The sequence below is a fragment of the Eretmochelys imbricata genome, chromosome 7 (assembly GCF_965152235.1).
Source record: "Eretmochelys imbricata isolate rEreImb1 chromosome 7, rEreImb1.hap1, whole genome shotgun sequence".
NCBI classification, from domain to species: Eukaryota; Metazoa; Chordata; order Testudines; family Cheloniidae; genus Eretmochelys; species Eretmochelys imbricata.
The window spans coordinates 90,894,411-90,914,216 of NC_135578.1; the positions used below are offsets into that span (position 1 = coordinate 90,894,411).

Sequence of the window (19,806 nt, forward strand, 5' to 3'; positions counted from 1 at the left end):
CTTCTCTCCTTTGCCACACATCCGCCTCCCATACCCACATGCACCCTGGTTCCAATTCCCTTTGTTTGTGCTGCAAATACCACATGCAACCAGAAGAGAATTTTTAGGGTAATGTCATGTCCTGGTTGCTCTGTCATCTGAAAGTCATGTTCTGTTCTTTTTAGACTTACACATAATCATTCCATAACCTGGATGCAACTGGAGTGTGTAGTTAAGGTGCACAGTATGAAGTACAGATTTTTATCTTGGGCCTGTCCACTTTAGGAAGAAAGTGTATTGCTAGAACATGTGAGTTAACATGTTTCAACTAGCACATTATAAAATCCTAACAGAGAGCAGGAATATTGTATTTGAACACCCGTGGTTCACCTTGACCAACTAACATTGTAAAGCACCATTGCCCTGTTTTCTCTAGGGTTGAGAATTGCACAGTAGCTGCCATATAGGAAAAAAAAACCCATTTTATACTAGGGTGGACTCAGAGAAATTCAGTTAACAATTCTTTTGATGTATGAACCACGGTAGGACCTCACTCAGCCTTACAATAGTTATTTGGGTTCTGAAGTGCTAAAAGAGTAATAAATTCTTACTTCATTTGCTTGCATAAGTAAATCAGAGGAAGGACATCTGAGTAGGGATGTGCCATTCTGACAGTTGTTTTTTTGAGTATAATCACACTTTATGGGAAATCTGACATGCACACTCAGGTCTCTACTTTCAAATAGTCAAAACCTTGTTTTAACACAGCATTTCATTAAGCTAAGCAAAGGCACTAAATTCCAGTTAAGTTCACCTGAAAGAAAGTTTCAGACTGCAAGTGTCATCATCTCATCCTCAAACTTCAATGGGAACTTCCTAGTAATCGAGTCTTTTGAAAATTGCGACCTAGCATTGCACTTCAAGGTGTGGGCCACAAATGCAGCTAGAGAATGTTTACATTATCAACAGCCTCTGTTTTCAATTGACCCTTTGAAAATTCTCAACACTTCTGTTCTCATTGCAGTTGTAAAATAGTTTTTACAAAAACTAAACATTGTGCCTGAACTCCACAATAGTAACTTGTATGTCTTTCTTCATTTTCAGCTTTCATAGCATTTTCAACCATGCCCCTGCTGGCTCAAAGAATCAAAATGTATTTTGCCTTAGCTCCTGTAGTCACAATGAAATATGCCAAATCCCCATTGACAAAGCTTGCATTACTTCCCAATTCAATTATCAAGGTATGCAATTTCTTCACACAGAATATCTGTTGGCCAAAGTTAGTAGGACCTTTTGGTGGGGATTCTAAAATGAGTTGAGACACTGTAGAATATCCAGCGATTTTTAGTGTGCAATCTGCTGTCAAAGCTAGTCACGTACATTAGTCCATAATCTGTGTTTACAGTGCCAAAATTTACCCTTAAAGTATGTTAGAAAATGGATTAGAGTCATGCGCAGACTTCACTTTCATGGGAAAGTGGAAAAAATCTTGGATTATTCAGAGAGTGTATGAATTAAAGGGAGACATGAGAGGTGTATAAAATAGTAAATGGTGTAGAGGTGGTAACAGAGCATTGCCATTCTACCTTACCCTTTTTCCTAATACAAGAAAAAGTTAGCATTCCATAAAACTGAAGGGCAACAAATCTAAAACTCTGACAGGATGAAGCTTAGCAGGATTCAAAAGAGGGATAGACATTTCTATGGGTAATGAGGGTATCCAGCTATACTAGGTAGGATACAAAATAAGGGTACGTTATTGCTTCAGGGTATAAACTAAGCATGAGCTGCCATGACTTTGGAAGTTACTTCCCCCCACTGGCATGATTCTCCATTATGAGGATTTTAGTATTTTCCTTTGGAGCATGTATTACTGCAGAGAGCAGTAACTGGACTAGTTGGACCACTAGCCTGATCTGGCACAGTAATGCCAATAACTTTTGCCAAGAGACCATGCAATAGTTTAGTAGACCCTGAAGGTTGCAAATACCAAAGAAGGAGAGGAATTATTTAGGAGTATCCAAAGAGGAAAACTAGGAAGAATTAATTAAGGATTAGAAAATAGTAATCGAGATCTTAACAGTGAAACTTTTGGAATAGGGAGTTGACTGTTTCCAAGTGGTGGAACTGTCCTCACCTGAGTTATTTAAATATACATTGAACATAGAATGTCCCCTATATTACATCTGAGTTTAGCGTTAATAGAGGGAAAGGAAGATTTCATCGCCAATATCTGTAATTGTAATAAATATAAATCTTTGTAATTTTACAGATTATTTTTGGGAATAAAGATTTTTTACCCCACACTTACTTTGGTGAGGTGGTTGCTGTTGAATTTTGCCGCCATATGAGTTTATCAGAGATTTGTGGTAATATCCTGTTTGTGCTGTGTGGATTTAATGAGAAGAACTTAAATATGGTATGTATAAATCAGGGTGTTTGTTTTGTTTTTGTTTTTTGTTTTTTTGAAAGACTGATTTATCCTTGAAATTGTCTGCATTGATTTGTGATAAATAAATGGAGCCGCTTCCTGAATGAAACTTCTTGTGAAATTTAAATACTTCTTTTCAGAGCCGAGTACATGTGTATACAGCACATGCCCCAGCGGGAACATCTGTACAAAATATGATTCATTGGAAACAGGTAGAATTTCTGAAACATAAAGTGCCCTTCAATCGTAATGTAAAAATTATATGTTGTATTTGAAAATTGATTTACGGTCTGTCTCCCATACTATTCTGTCAGGAAACGTTGTCATTCAGAATAAATTATCAATCCAGATGGCATTGCCTCATCAAAAAAATTAATTATCCCTTAATGGCCTAGCACAGTATATTTTGCAAAACAGACCCTTGGCAGTGTCATGAAAATACCTTAAATGCAAGAAATCTTATAGGGCAGCACTACTATTAAGGATATGTCTACACTTACTGGAGATCGACACTGCTGTGATCAGTGCAGCGGGGGTCAGTTTAGGAGGTCTGGTGAACTGAAGACCTGCTAAATTAGCAGCAGAGCACTCTCCAGTTGACTTCGTACTCCACCGGAACAAGAAGAGTAAGATAAGTCAATGGGAGAGTGTCTCCTGTTGACGCAGTGTGGTGTGGACACTGCAGTAAATCAACATAAGCTACGTCGACTCCAGTTACGTTATTCACGTAGCTGGACTAGCGTAATTTAGGTCGACTTACCACAGACAAAGCGTAGACAAAGCCTTAGGTTTTTTTTCTTGAGTAAGATGTTAATTATCTTGCAAATTGATATTGACTGCCAACCCACACCCAGAATACATGGGACTGCAGCAAACAAAATATCAATTTTTTTCTGTCATGCTATTTAAATTATAGATAGATATAGCAGAGTAAACATGGTGTAACCATATATTTTTAATACTTTCCCCTTGTGGCCGTATATCTGTTTAGAAGCACCAGACTTGCTCTGCTACGTGCATTCCAGTTACCTCAGGGTAGTATGACAACCCAGTTTTCGTTCAGCTGCTGTCTCCCTGTATTTCACCCCCTCAGGTTTTTAAGGCAGAGAGAATTATTAGCCTCTACATGTGAAAAATCTGCAAATGTATGAAGTAATGAACCTATCTTTTCCTCACAATGATCACAATTATGTTTACTAAAATGTATATACATTTGATTTTAATCTTATACTCTAGGCAATTAAAACTGGTAAACTAAAAGCTTATGACTGGGGAATCTGGTTCAACCGTTTGCACTATAATCAGGTAAACCTCTCCAAATGGGGAAATATTTGTCTTTCTGTTTAAAAAAAAAAAAGGGGGGGAGGGGGAGAGATAGCAAAGGCTAGGAACCATTTTCAAAATTTATTTCAAAATAGAATCACTTAGTTGGTCTTTTCTTCCAGTTGCAATGTCTAACCTTGCATATTACATGTTTCTGTTCTGTTACTGTTTCTTTAAAGAAATTAGGAAAACTTAGTTCCAAAAATGATGCAGTGAATTTCCTGGTTGAAAATTCAAATACGAACTGTCAGGGAAATTCAAAACTTCTGATTCACAACTCCCTTGTCCTCAGTGCTATCCTTTCCAGAATGACAATAAATCCATTATAAAGTTGTTCTTTGTTTTAAATAATCCTCTAGTGACATGAAACTCTTTTTTTCTTTTATAAACCCCCCTTTTTAAAGGATACTCCTCCCTTATATAATGTGAAGCGCATGAAAGTCCCAACTGCAATGTGGAGTGGTGGAAATGACTGGCTCGCTGACCCTAAGGATGTTGCCCTTCTGCTCCCACAAGTCACTAATCTGGTTTATCACAAGGCGATTCCTGACTGGAACCATTTGGATTTCATCTGGGGCCTGGATGCACCTCAGCACATGTATAATGAAATCCTTGACTTGATGAGGAAAAACCCGTGAAAATAATGTGGCTGTAGGATCAAGGATTTGATTAATTTCTGTTGATATCTGTTTTTCTTGATTTTTAGTGAACTACAAAACTGTTTGCATACAAAACATAATGGTCTATATTCACTATATTTACTTTAATAAGATTCTCTTTAATGATCTTAAATATTAGGTCAGCAGCATATACGTATCCAAAGAAAGTAATTCAACTAGCAACGTACATTTTAAAAGCACCACACACAAGTTTAAAGTCTTCTGCTTTCTAAAGTATGTATAGTAAATTACATACATCATGAATAGGAGGGTAGATCTGCTTCCAAGATGATTTTCTTAGCTGGTGTCTGGTTGACCGTTTCTGTAAGGTGAATTGAATGCATGGGGCACAACTGATACATGTGGCTAAACTAGACACGCAATCACATACCCAAATTCAGAAAAGCACCCAAGTTGTTAATTACTTTTTAAATATGTAATTCCTTTGTCACTGGAACTATGCTGATTTTAATGCAGCTGAGGATCTGGGCCAGATTTTATTTCATGGTACCAGTCAGCCACCTGGGGTCAGGGTCAATACTCCTGTCACATGACCAAAAGTCATTCTGTACTAATCCCAGTGATTATCAATACAGACCATGAAGAGATCCAGTAGGCATGTCTTTTTATTGTCCCCTTGAAGAAGAAGGTAGTAGAAAAAGGCTATTAGGAGGAGATTGTTCTATATACGTATTAGCTGATGTGTGCCATTAACTAAAAATAAATCTCTGCAACTGTAATCTATCAGCTCTATTTACATAGCTTTTGAATTCAATAAAAGTAAAGTTCTTTAAATGTTCAAATTCAGAAATGTATTCTTTCTTTTGTTTCATAATTAGAAGATCAGAAAGGAAGAATCTGATAGAACAATCTTGAATGATAAATAGCAAGCTAATGCAACGGTTACAAGATTCTAATATTTAATGCTCAATTCAGTGAGAAAAGACACACACTGTTAACATGTAGCTGATATTCACATTGAATCAATATTTAGGTTTTTTTTGCCAAAAACTTAATTCAAAGACACGTTTCTTTTACTTTATCAAAACACCCAAAACAGACTGCAAAATCACAAGGAGAATCTTGCTAATTGTTTAAACTGTGAACAACTTGAGACTCCGCATCCTGGTTCTCATTAGTCAAAAACTTTAAATAACTTATTCAGTAGTTTTAAAGATATAAGTGTCTTAAATCTTGCTTATTAAAGCCTAAGAGACCTGCTAAATCTGAACAAAACTATATCCGCCTTTTAAAGCAATCAGCACATTTGTGCATGCATAGGAGTCTGAGAGCATTTCTCTCCTCCCATTGCCATGTACATACATAGAAAACTAAAAATGGTGTTTCTCAATTCTAAAACAAATTCTAGCACAAAACAAATGTTTCTGAGAGTTTTAGTTATGTTGTTTACTATTGCTTACATGAAGTCTCAGAGTAGAAAATACTTTAAATAGAAAAAACACTCTCCAATATCAAAAGCATCTTAGGATGGCTGTAATATTAATTTTTTAATTTTAAATTAGTTTACAGTATTTGCTGCTGGCAAACTCTGTAGCTAATAATGCATGCAAGAGATGCGGGGGGGGGCGGGAATTGAAAACACATTTTTTCAAAGAGTACCAAGAGGTGATAAAGAATATGTCTTCGAACATGTCATAGCTTTACAAGCTACCCTCAAATCCATTAGACCATCATAGATGGTTGTAAAGAGAGGCTCACTGAAGTGGACCAGAGAATGGGATGCCTGAAAGATCCCAAAAGTGCACAATGAAGTTGAAATACTGCCCACTAGTGTAAAATAAGAAAGCCTGCCCACTGGCAGATCTAACTTGAATCAAATGAAGGAATGACTAAAATCCTTAAAAGGGAGCCAGGAGAACAGCATGTTAACTTCCTTCTGACTTGCGTATCATTGCAATTGAAGATAAAGGATTTGATTTGGCGATAGGGCACATTGCAGTTTGCACTTCAAAACCTGTTGAGAGCATGCCCCCACTACTTATAAGAGAGCTTTTTTGTCTCCAGAGACTTAGACTGTATTTGGTAAGAATATTTCAAGGTAATCAGCTTACAACTATGGATGTAGAAATAGACTCTCAATGCTAGACATTCTAGTTTGTTAATGTAAACCAACATCTCCAGGAGAAAGGATTCAAGTTTTTTTGCACTATGGTGTCCAGCCAAAAAAGATCCTAAATGGTGAAAAAGCTAGATTAGTTAATGCTCCAGAAAAGGCAGATAAATGATTTAATTCCTATGAAGATGTGGATAATTTACAAAGAACTGCTGGAGGGACAGGTTGCTCCCCAGGAAGAAGAGGAGAAAGATGGAAAGGACAATACAGAAGAGACTGCAGTGGAGAACTGTCTTTCTAAATTGCATTGTTGGTTATTTTCTTCTTTGCTGAAGGAATTGGCTTAATTAGAAGGGAATGAAAAATGTTTGGCTTTCTTACCCTGGAAAAATTGATCGAAGCTTTGCACCTAACTCCTATTTCCTTCATGGGTTGAACCATTAATTTTGATTGATTAAGTTTGAATCTGAACTTCACATCTCAGACCCATCTGTAGTATCTGTAATGAACAGGATATTAAGATATAAAGTAATTATGGCTCTTTACACCACATTTACTGAGTCTCTGACACTCTGTGTGGTACTGCTGTTTTACAGGACTGAGACCAAACACAGCATAATCAGTGCAGCCTAGAGCTTCACATAGCCCCGGCTGAATATTTTGTGCCCAACATAGTATATGATGACCAGTAAAATAAGCAACAGGAAAACAGGACTCAGTCCTGCAGTTTTCAGCTTATAAAAGTTATGTGTTAATGGACAAGAAGGTGCTCAAGAATACATAGCATAGTTCCTGAGTTTTGCAGGCCCATTGTAACTTGTTTTCTTAGGCAGACTATATGGAACATTAAGCTACTTGGTCATAACTGGTGAGGACACATTCTGCTTGGGGGAGTTAAGCATGATTCAGATAGCACTAATATGAAACGTATTATTCTAGGCTGACCCAAGATGTGGCATTCTGTAGCTGTACCATGTTTGATCCATGGAATTGTTTTGATGCAAGGACTCTCTGACAGCAGGTCAAATGACCATCCTGAATGTATATGAATATTGTAAGTAATGTATTAAAGAGAGAGTTGGGTCGGGGGAATCTCTGAGAAACAATGAAATATACATTATTAATTCACCTTATTTGGTGGAATAAACTGACAGAGGCTATAATAGATAATGCCTCACAGTTCAGATTCCTTGAAAATATCCCACCAGAAACTACGTCCAGTAAAACCCCCTAATAGTAAATACATGGCCTAGGAAAGCCTTCAAAAAATGAAAACCTGTTGGCAGTCTGAGACCAAAGCCTTTGATTTTTTTTTCTTCCTGCAGAGTGAAATAATTCAATACAGGGGGTACCCTAGTGAAGAGCATGATGATGTGACAGCAGATGGCTATATCCTTAGTGTTTAACAGAATTCTTCATGAGAAAGTAAATGCTGACAACACAGGTAAAATTTATGTCCGTATTAAATAGGAAACTTGTAACCTTAAATTCCTTCCTGTCTTAAATATGACCTAGATTACAGCAATACATACAGGAGGTTTTCAGGGGTCTTAGCAAATTCTGCAAATCTAAAGATGGGGTTCTACTATTGTTACGGGGAGCCAGTATTTTTCTCTGTAGTTTTAGTTTTATGGGGATGTTTGTGGTGTAGAATATAAATTTTAATTTCTATAATATGCATGGAAGAAAGGATTTGTGGCTATAAAAATTAAGCCTAGAAGTTTTTGAATGTTTTTGCTGACAGACATACTAGTCTTCATTTCATATCAGTTTACTGACTATGACAATGAACAAAAGTTCTTTATACATCAACTGAACCATCTTGTATTTCCATCCCTTATGCTACTGTTCTTCCTAAGCATTTCAGCAGGCATTCTGTCTGCTCTGCATGGATGTGTGTGATATTTTTGTGCAGAATGGAGGAGAGTTACCCAGAGTTACCTGAATGCTAGTTTTCCTGCATGTGCCAGTCTAGTCCTGGCCTCCAGCTGTGGAAAAGTCCATCTGTAACTTCAGCATTGCAGGAATTAAACAATGTCCCTGCAAGGACCCTCAAACATGCCCATACCCTGCTTTCCACTCTTAGTCCCCATAGAGAACACATCAGCAGTGCAAATTGTCTTTATGGTAGGTGGCAGAAAATGCTGTAGAGAAGCACTCTAAAAGCTGCTAGAGGACCGTGAAGTGTATATGAGAACCAGGGAGAATAAAGATGCAGGTAAAGGTCTCCTAAAAGTCAAAGGAGTACTGGGCGGCGAGGGAGCACAAGAGGAAAAGTGGGAGCACTACGTAGAAGTCAGGGAAAAGAGGGAGTAAGCAAAATCGGGAGACAAACTGAAGGCTGATGTGATGAAAGGCTTTTGCCTGTGTGGATGGGAAAACTGAGTCCCGGTAGTATGAACCTTTATGGGTGTGAAAAAGAGGCTAGGAGGACTGAAGTGCCACTGCTGCAATCTAAATGTTGAGGTCTAAGTGAATTGTTCTGCCTTGAGCAACATTATCTCTTGTCCAGAAGACGCACCAGCCACAAGTCTAAAACAGAGACCATCGGTCTGTAGGCTTTGTTGCTGTTCAGGGAACCTTTACAGTATGGGGGGACAGTAACTGTAGAAGTAATAGATAAAGGGGGAACCTTTACAGAATGGGGGGACAGTAACTGTAGAAGTAATAGATAAAGTATATTTAATTCATGCTGATATTGTATTTTTGTATAGTGTTTTTGTAAACTGCTGTTATCCCTCCAGTGAGACTGGTACTGGGTTTTCTGTCTCTTTTAATTTGTGCAGTCTCCCAAATTTATGATGATTTTTGACTAACTCCTAACTGTCATTTATAAGTCTGAAAATAAGTCATTTGGAGTAAGCAAAAACCTAACAGATTTTCCAAATTTTTTGGTATCCATTTCAAACATAAACCACTAAGCCATCAGTATTATTATAGACACATATGAACATCATTCATATAAAAGCTTCATACGTTTGTCTGAATGCTGTGTAAATTTCGGTTACTGTTTCAGTTTAATGTTTGCCTATGTAATGTGAAAACCAATCTCTTCCTTGGCATCCACTGTTCATCTTCTTTGTAGTGCTCTTTGGAGATGGTTTCTTTTGATGTAGTATAAAGCTTCTTCTTCTATCAATCTATTTTTGCACACTTAATTTTGAGTCACTGCAGATGCAAGCTTTTTGTCAGAATTTGCTGACTGAGTGACATGGAGATGGTTCAATTTTAATGAAGATCCTCTGGAAACCAGCCAGGTTTCAGAACCCTGCCTGGGAGGCAGGTTTCCAATGGACACATGCTTAATTTCCTGTCCCCTTGCTCACCTTGGCTCCTCTGAAGCCCAGGTTTCCAGGGCACACAGCTCCAGGGCAGCCTACCAGGTGGACTGCTCTGAAGCCAGGACTCCATTCCCTTTTGTGGATAAATCTGAAATTTTGGGGATTTGTTCCGAATTGAAATGAAACCATATTTCAAAATAGTGAAATCCCCTGCAAAATGGAATACCTTTCTGTGCCAGCTGTATTAATTTTGTAGAGAAATCATTTAACTAGCCTCAGTTGTAAATAGACCTTTTGGCTGTTAGATCGGAGGGCTTTAATTGTATATAGTAGACCATATGTATGCTAAGGACATGAGCTACGCTGTCAGCTTTAAACTGCTTGTTGGAGTACCAGGGCTGGTGAAATGTTTCTATCGCATCAATTTATGGAAAGGAAGGGGGGAGAGATGGGCCTCTGGTGGTGGAAGACTGTGGCTGGTAGGTTCCAGAGCAGGAGTGAGTGGTTGTTTGGTTTGGAGGAGAAGGGGACTGAGAGTTTGGTGGTGAACTTAGTCAAGATTGTGGTGAAGGCTAGAAATGCTCTTTGGTAGTGGCATCCCCTCCTAGCCATTCAAACCCTTTTGGTCCCTGGAACCACTTTCTCTGCAGCAAGACATTAAGTGATTCCCCTTCAGGAAAACTAGCAGCTCAAGACCAGAAGTGGAAGGGAAGACTCCTTTACCTACTAGTGTACTCCAGATATCAACTCTTTGGGGCAAGTGTTCACAACTGAGATCGAGCTGGGATGATTGGCAGATACTTATTTATTCTAGGTCACTTACACAAAACTGTGCGTATATATGAGTGCTGCAGGGAGTGGGGCAAAAGTAATGACTCTGAAAAGGAAATGATCTGAAATACAGTGGTATAAGGTGCACTGGCACTCACTACATGACACTTAAAACCAAGTGTTATCAGAAGCTACTGAATGGGGAATAAACGTGGACACTGAGTGTGGGGGAGAGCAAGAGAAACTAATGCAGTGAGATACTGATATTATGGGAACAGGTGTGGAGTACCTGAGGAAACGGAGCCCAATTGCTTGCATTCTCTCCAATAGACAACAAAATCCTGGATCCAATAATCAGAGTGATGCTCACTAACCTAAGATACAACCAGACATGTACAGCTTGGAGCCTAAACTACATATCAAAATCAAATCATTTGAAAATCAAGTACAATAGGACTAATCCTGAAAGATACTCTGTTTGCATGTAGCTATGGTAATAACAAGCCTTTCTCTTAAATCTTCTCTAAAGATTTCTATATTTAGTAGTGATGCATTTGAGAAACACCATTTTCCCCTGACACTTTTCTTGGGTTTAGACCCACTGCACAAAAAATGAAAGGGGTCTATGCAATCGTCCTACTGTAAGGACATATGTCTTTAAATTAAAATCCTTTAAAATACAGTCCTTGGCAATTCAACAAATCTCTCTCCAGAGGTTAATGCTAGATTTAGGAATTTGACTATGAAGCATGAGTGTTGTTTCATTATCAGCGTCACAGAAGTTTTGCTTGTGTGGAATATTTGGTGTCTCTCTCTCTCTCTTTCGGGTCCGAAGCCTGTTGTGTTTCTGCATCATGGTTTACTTGCAGATGGTACCAGTTGGATCATTAATCTGGCCACAAACAGCCTGGACTTCATTCTAGCAGATGCGGGCTATGATGTTTGGATAGGAAATAGCAGAGGGAACACTTGGTCCAGACGACACATAAACCTTTCAGTGCACCAAGAGGAATTCTGGGCTTTCAGGTAGACTGTAGTTTTGGGGAAAACTATGACATGACCAATTTATTTTGTTTTATAAAGTGATGCTGGGAATCCATTGTCCTGATAAAGTAAGAAGTAAGCCAAAACACTAATTTCTAATTTCACAATTTATAGCTGGATTTTCAGATGAGTTGAAATCTCCAGCTCCATTCAAGTCAATTGGAGTTGGAGTTGCTAAGCATCTAAAAAAATCAGGCCTTGAGATGTCAGACTGCACCTCCAGAATTAGTGGACACACACAAACATGTAGGTCGTATTGTCTTTCTCTGTTGATACAGTATTTGGAGTTCTCTGGGGATGAACACTAAAATTATTGTGGTACATGATAAATCCGTTAAGTCAAATTACTGAATTTACGAAAGGAGTAAAATGGTTCTGCACAACCCTGCAACCCTGGTACTAAAAACAGCTGCAGTTGCAAAATACAAGTTTGGTTAGTGTCTAAAACAATGTGTTCTTCTTTTAAACACAGTTAGTGCCTATGATCTATATTGTTTGGTGTAGCTGGAACAGAGTTTAAATATAGGTTTCAGAGTAATAGCTGTGTTAGTCTGTATTCGCAAAAAGAAAATGAGTACTTGTGGCACCTTAGAGACTAACCAATTTATTTGAGCATAAGCATCCGATGAAGTGAGCTGTAGCTCACGAAAGCTTATGCTCAAATAAATTGGTTAGTCTCTAAGGTGCCACAAGTACTCCTTTTCTTTTTAGTTTAAATATAGTTCCTTATGTCAGTTCCTGGCCCAGTGTAGAGGGGACTAAAAACATTTGAGGTGCTTGGGGGGAATAATATGGAGAACCTTGTAGTGCTATGACTGTTTTTCAGTTCTAAGGCTTTTGGTGTTCAAATGCAGACAATTACACAACTGACATAAAGATGATCACCCTTCCTTTTATAGCTATGATGAAATGGCTAAATATGACCATCCAGCTGTGATAGATTTTATTGTGCAAAAAACTGGACAAGAGAAACTGTATTATGTTGGACATTCAGAAGGCACCATGACAGGTGAGTTGAGGGGAATGCAGTGTCTGTCGTTAACAATTGAACTCTCTGTCCTTTGAAGTCTAGATCTCTTCCACCTCCCCCAGCCCACCACACACACACACACACACACACACACACACACACACACACACACACACACACACACACACACACACACACACACTTTCCGCTGTGCTGGAGATATCACATGTGACCAGAGGGGAACTTTTTAGGGCAATATCATGTTCTGATAGCTGTGTCATCTGAACGTCACGTTCTGGTTTTTGACTTGCTCATCACTGTCACCAATAACGCTGATCCAGCTGGAGTGTGTGGTTAAGGTGAAATTAAGGTGTACACCATGAAGTGCAGATTGTGCTCTTGGGTTTGTCCACATTAGAAAGAAAGTGTTAGGTCACGTTTTAACAATACATATCCACAAGCAGATTACATTTTAAAATACCATTGCCCTGTCTTCTCTAGGTTTAGAATTTCATAGTAGCTGCCACATAGTAAAATAAACCATTTTATCCTAGGGTGGACAGGAACATAGAAATTCAGTTAAGAATTCTGTTGATACATGAACCACAGTAGCAGCCCACTCAGCGTCACAATAGTTATTCGGTTTCTGCAGTGCTAATGAGTAAAAAATGCTTATTTCTTTTGCTCAGATAAGTAAATCTGGGCCTGGCAATACCAAGGAAGGACATCTGAGTAGGAGGTGCCATTCTGACAGTTGTTCTTCTGACTATAATCACGCTTTAAGGAAAACCTGAAGTATGCACACAGGACACTATTTATTTACAAGCCAGCAAAACTTTGTTCCACAACAGTGTTTTATTAAGCAAGGCAAAGGCACTAAATTCCGTTCAAGTTACTTTAAGCTGAAACACAGTTTCAGACTGAAAGTGTCGTCATCTTATCTTCATACTTCAATGGGGGTTTTTGCAATGTGTCGACTGCAAATGTAGCTAGGGAATGTTTACATTGTAAACAGCCTGTGTTTTCAATTGACCCTTTAAAAATTCTCAACATTTCTGTTCTCCTTTCACTTTGTAAAATAGTTTTCACAAAATCTAAACATTGTGCTTGAACTCGTTGCAATAGTAACTTGTACATCTCTTTCTTCATTTTCAGCTTTCATAGCATTTTCAACCATGCCCCAGCTGGCTCAAATAATCCAAATGTATTTTGCCTTAGCTCCTATAGCCACACTTAAATATGCCCAAAGCCTGTTGACAAAGCTTGCGTTGCTTCCCGATGCAGTGATCAAGGTAGGTGATTTTTTTTTAGACAGAATATCTGTTAACCAAAGTTAGTTGGACTTTTTGGTGGGGATTCTAAAACCCATTAGGACAGAACAGTTAAAATGAAGTAAGACATTCTAGGATTTCCAGAGATTTTACTGTGTAAATTTGCACAAATATTAAAACTAGTCACATATCTTAATCCATAATCTGTGTTTACTGTGCTAAAATTTACCCGTAAAGTATATTATAGCAGAATTAGGAAACCAATTAGAGGGATGGGCAGACTTCAGAGTCATGGGGGAATGAAAAAATCTTGGACTATTCAGAGAGTGTATGAATAAAAGGAGACATGAGAGGTTTATAAAATAGAAAATGGTGTTGAGGTTATAACAAAGCATTGCCACTTACCTCTTTTCCTAATACAAGAAAAAGGTAGCATTCAGTAAAACTGAAGGGCAACAAATCTAAAACTCTAAAAGGAGAAAGCTTAGCAGGGTTCAAAGGAGGATTAGGCATTTATATGGTTAATGAGTACATCCAGCTGTACTAGGCAAGGTATAAAACAAGGGATTTTCGCCTTATTGCTTCAGGCGTGTTGTTCCATGATTCTCTATTATAAGGATTCTAGTATCTCCCTCTGAAGTATGTGGTACTGCAGAGACCAGTAATGGTACTGGTTGAACCAGAGGTCTGATCTGGTATAGTAATGCCTATGCTCCTGTAGCTTGGCCAAAAGACGGAGGGATAGTGTGGTAGTTTGGCTGTATCTGAAAGTTGTAAATACCAAGGAGGGAGAGGAATTACTTAAGTCTATCCAAAAGGCGTAAGTCGAAGGAAATAATTAAGGATTAGAAAATCTGAAGGAAAAATTCTTAACTGTGAGGACAATTGGAATGGCGAATAGTATTCCACTTCCTAATCACCTGAGTTATTTAAATGTGTATTGAACACAGAACTTGAATATACTGTAGGAGACATTCTTTGATTGGTAGATAGAGGGAAGGGCAGGTTTTATCTCCAATATCTGTAATTGTATTAAATATGAATCTTTGTAATTTTACAGACTGTAGTTGGCGTAAAAGAATTCATACGACAGAATTTTTTTGCTGACTTGTTTGTTGCTGAATTTTGCAGCTTGGTCATGTTATCAGAGTTTTGTGGCAATCTCATGTCTGAGCTATGTGGATTATAGAGAAGAACTTAAATATGGTACATCTAAACAACAATTGTTCCTCAGATATTTTTTGCAAAACAGATTTATCCTTGAAATTGCCAGCATTGATTTGTGATAAATAAGTAGATCCATTCGTGAGATGAAACTTGTTATGAAATATAAATGTTTCCTTTCAGAGCCGAATATATGTGTATATAACACATGCCCCAGCTGGAACCTCTGTACAAAACGTGATTCACTGGAAACAGGTAGAACTTCTGAAATATAAAGTACTCTGCAATCATTATGTAACAATTGTACCTGATGTTTGAAAATTGATTTTAGGGCCAGTCTCCTATTCTATTGTCATAATTTATTCTCAGTGCCAACAATTTATCAATCAAGCTGGCATTGCCACATTGAAAGAACTAATCGTCCCTTAATCATACTTTTGTCTACCCTTAGTATATGTGGCTTAGTATATTCTACAAGCAGAGAACTTGGCAGAGGCATGAACATAGCTAAATACAGAGCAACCTCACAGGGCAGCACTGCTAGTTTTTTTTCCCTGCATAATGTACAAATTAGCTTGCAAGTTAGTACTCTGTGCCAGTCCCCACCCAGGATACATGGAAATATAATCAACAAAATATCCTTTTTTTATCTCTGTAAAGGAATGGTAGAGAAGACATGCCATTGTCTCAGTTCAGGGCAGCAGCAGCTGTATTCCCCCTCAGTGGTCCAGCAAGAGCACCCACTCTTAGGCTTCCAGCTCACCAGCCATTGGCTTTCTGGAGTGGAAATCCACATTGTCAATCCCTTTTGACCTGGGTATGTCCAGGCTGCACAGTTCCCTGCCTTCACTGTGTTATTCCCATCAGCGGCAGATTGCCCAAGGACACCTGCTTGCTTTCTCTTCAGAAACGGTTAACAGGTATAATTGCTAGAGTTAGAAGGTACGACATAGCACTTCCTATGCAAGCCTACTTTAGTCTTAAGTTAAAAACACTACACAGAAAACCTGTTAAAACAATAAAAGAACCTACATGCATGCTAATAAACTCACCAGACATCACCCTAATATGGATTCTGCAGGAGCAGTCCTTCAACCCCCACTCAGGGGATTCCTTGTGATCACAAGTTCATCACAGTTTAAGCTCAGAACAAGCACTCAGTCTTACATGACCTCAGTAGGCCAAGTCCTTCCAACCCTCCCCTAAGGATTGGGGCCTTCCATAGGCCAGCGATCCTGTTCATTTGTTGGATCAGGGAGAAGGTCCTGAGTCAATCTAATCCCAGTTTATTTATCCTAAAATCCTTTCTTTGTTGGACCCTGGAGAATCCAGTTTGAACTAAATTATGCAAACCTCTGCAGTGGCTTGTTTCAAAGGCTAACTTTGTGGGGGCAAATTCAGTAACAATTTTTTTCCTTGTTTTAGTTAAAACATGTACATTTAATTTTTACTCTAGGCAATTAAAAGTGGTAAACTGAAAGCTTATGACTGGGGAATACCAGCTAACAAAGTCCACTATGATCAGGTAAGGTAAATCTAATGTGAAAACATTTTAGTATTTTCACTTTAAAAAACTGTAAAAAAAAGAGAGTGGGCATCATACTATCCCATTTGACAGCAAAAGCTATGGTAGCCAAGCAAAAGCTATACTTTAAAAAAAATTCCATATTAGGGGACAAATTATGTTCTCATTTATACCAGTATAAATCCAGAGAAATTCCACTGAATTTACTGTCCTCTATTTAAAAAAAACCACACACTTAACATATTTATGTAGTAAGTCACCAGTATACATTTGTATCTCTGTGCCTATGGTTATAATAGAGCATATTTTAAAATAAGGTCTAATTTATTTCAAAGCAGAAAAAAACTAGTTGGAATTTTCTTACTTTTCCGTCCAATTTGAATCTCTAATCTCAAATATAAAATCTGTTGTGTTCGTGTCTGATCAATTACTGTTGGTTTCTTTAAAAGAACTAGGAAACTCAGTTACAAAAATGATGCATCCCAATTTCCTGGTTGAAAATTCAAATGAAAATATCTGGAAAGTTGAAACTTGTGGTCCACAACACTCCTTGTTCTTAATCCAACTGTAAATTCTAGTTCGGATAGAGTACAGAAATATAAATGAAGTCGTTGCTAATACCATTATATTATTGCTAAAAACCTGCTGGGTTGCGTACCAGTCAGAAAGGAGACCAGTCTGTTGGAGGAATTCGAGTTTTGTCTGCTGGGTCATTGGGGGCTGCGAGGAGGTGCAGGATATTTGAAGCATGAAAAGACTCAAAAGCAAGTCTTTGGCTTCCGCTAGCAAGAGGCATAGCACCTCCTCAGAGAGAGCTGAGTTTTTAACTGGAAGAAAAGCAGTTTAGACATTGCCTGGAAGCTCAGCGGTTGTGCTCTGAAGACTCATCTGATGGAAAAATATTGTGGTGATGAATCAATGTAGCCCTCTAGATACTATATATATATAATCTTACTTGAATATCTCATCCTTACTTCCAAACATTTTACAGTCATAAGATGAGAGGAAAAGAGGTGTTCAGGTAAAATGTAAAGAAGGCTTGTCTACATGGAGCAGTAAAGTGGACTATGCAGGTGTGATTTATAAAGCACACTAACAAGTAGCAGATTAATTGGTCCATATCGATCCTGCTGGTGTGAACTAAAAGTTCTCAGTGCACTAGGGAACTTTTAGTTCACACCAGCAAGGTCTACATGGACCTATTAATGAGCAACACATTAGTACACTTTAGAAATCACACTCTGAACATCTGCATTATTGCTCTACATAGATAAGCTCTCAGTGGCTCAGAAACTCTAGATACAAAACCAGGCTTGTGAGAAGGAAACAGAAGAGATCCTGAATTTTGGTTTCTTTTTTGTTTTGTTTTTATCTTGTCTGAGTATCCTGAAGTCTCTCACCTGCTGTGTGATTGTTCCTTTGAAAATGTCCTCTATATGTGGCAGCAGACTACGATAGTGGAGGTTTCAGTGTAAAGTTTAGGTGTAACTTCTGAGGTCATTAAAATTCTACAACACATTGAATAAGAATGCATTCTTTCAGAGCCAGAAATTGATGAAACTCGTGTGAGAGAACTCATTTTAAGCTCTCTCTCTATTGTCATCAAAATTGTGATATTTAAGTTACAATCATTACACATCATGTTTAATTTGAATTATTTTCTCTTTCAAGAACTACCGTAAATCATTGTAAAGTTCTTTGTTTAAAATAGTCTTCTAGTAATGTGTAACTGATTGTTCATTGCATTCCAATCCAAACTTGTTTTCTTTTGTGAAATCTTTTTTTTTTTTAAGGATATTTCCGCCTTTATACAATGTGACAGACATGCAAGTCCCAACTGCGATGTGGAGTGGTGGAAATGACTGGCTCGCTGACCCTATGGATGTTGCCTTTTTGCTCCCACAAGTCACTGATCTGGTTTACCACAAGGTGATTCCTGACTGGAACCACCTGGATTTCATCTGGGGCCTCGATGCACCTGAGCGCGTGTATAATGAAATCCTCGACTTGATGAGGAAGAATACTTAAAAATATGGCTTTGGGATCAAGGATTATATTCATTTCTGTTGATATCTGTCTTATTTGGTTTTTAATGAATTACAAAACTCTTATATGTAACAATCTATACTTGATGAATTTACTTTACTTTAATAAAATTCTCTTTAATGAACTTCATTATTAGGGGAGCAGCACAAATGTATACAAAGAAGGGAAATATTGAGTTGCAGTATACAATGCATATGCATTGTAAATGTAAATCTTTTGTTTTTGTAATGTGCCAAGTTTTAGAAATAAAGCACATCATGGACAGGCATGAAGGTCTGGTTCCAAGATAATTCTTTCACTCTGGTGTCTAGATGACCTTTTCTATAAAATTTAATTGAGGGTATGGGAGACAACTGATAAATATGGCTAGACATGCAATCACAATGGTACCAATTCACACTTGAAGAAAAGGAGTACTTGTGGCACCTTAGAGACTAACAAATTTATTAGAGCATAAGCTTTCGTGAGCTACAGCTCATTTGATCGGATTCACACTTGGTTTACTTTGAGTATGTACATCATTCCTTTAACATTAGTGGAGCTACACTGACCTAATGCAGCCGATGATCAGGACTAGAGACTTTATTTCATCACCCCAATCATCTGACCAGGGTCAGTCCTTACTGCTGTCACAGGACTGAGGTCATGAACTGACCCAAATGATTACTAATACAGACCACAAAGAGGTGTAATATGTTTGTTGAACGAGAGTGCAGGGAAAAGGTAGAGTTATTTTGAGGATTGTTCTACATATGCAAAATAAATAAATGTGAAACAAATCTCCAGATCTGTTGTATGTTATCTCTGTTTACCTACCTTTGCATTCAACACAAATAGAGCTTAAATATTCAAATTCTAGATATGTTCTTTTTTTTTTAATAAGGGATCAGAAAGGAAGAATCTGATACAATGAATCTTGAAATACAGATATAGGAAAGTATCAGAGGGGTAACTGTGTTAGTCGGTATCCACAAAAACAACACGGAGTCCGGTGGCCACTAGACTCCTCATTTTTGTAGATATAGGAAAGACAATCTGACAGTTACAAGATTTTATTATCTAATTCTTAATTCAATGTGAAAAGAGATTTATAATATTAACATGTGGCCTAGATTTTTAGGTATATGTCTATATAGTGTGGTGGTAGGGCTGATTACTTCAATCTTAACTCTTCATTTTCTGACTCTGGAGTTCATATTTCTCAAAATAAACTCCCAGGAATCCAGGGTGGCAGACTTACTCTCTACAGGGAGGAATCTGCCAGTATC

At 38.0% G+C, this 19,806-nt stretch overlaps 1 protein-coding gene and 1 pseudogene across 1 annotated transcript in view; both read left to right on the forward strand.

The window, feature by feature from the left end:
- Nucleotides 1–4,372, forward strand: part of LOC144267389 (lysosomal acid lipase/cholesteryl ester hydrolase-like) — a gene marked incomplete at its 5' end in the record, with an annotated part of 29,631 nt that extends 25,259 nt beyond the window's left edge. The window contains 5 exon segments of the mRNA XM_077821327.1: nt 1,084–1,220; nt 2,252–2,398; nt 2,551–2,622; nt 3,647–3,715; nt 4,138–4,372. Of these exon segments, the coding sequence (XP_077677453.1) occupies nt 1,084–1,220; nt 2,252–2,398; nt 2,551–2,622; nt 3,647–3,715; nt 4,138–4,371 (659 nt within the window).
- A 2,006-nt stretch (nt 4,373–6,378) lies between these two features.
- Nucleotides 6,379–18,520, forward strand: LOC144268200 (lysosomal acid lipase/cholesteryl ester hydrolase-like; annotated as a pseudogene).
- The last annotated feature ends 1,286 nt before the right edge of the window (nt 18,521–19,806 follow it).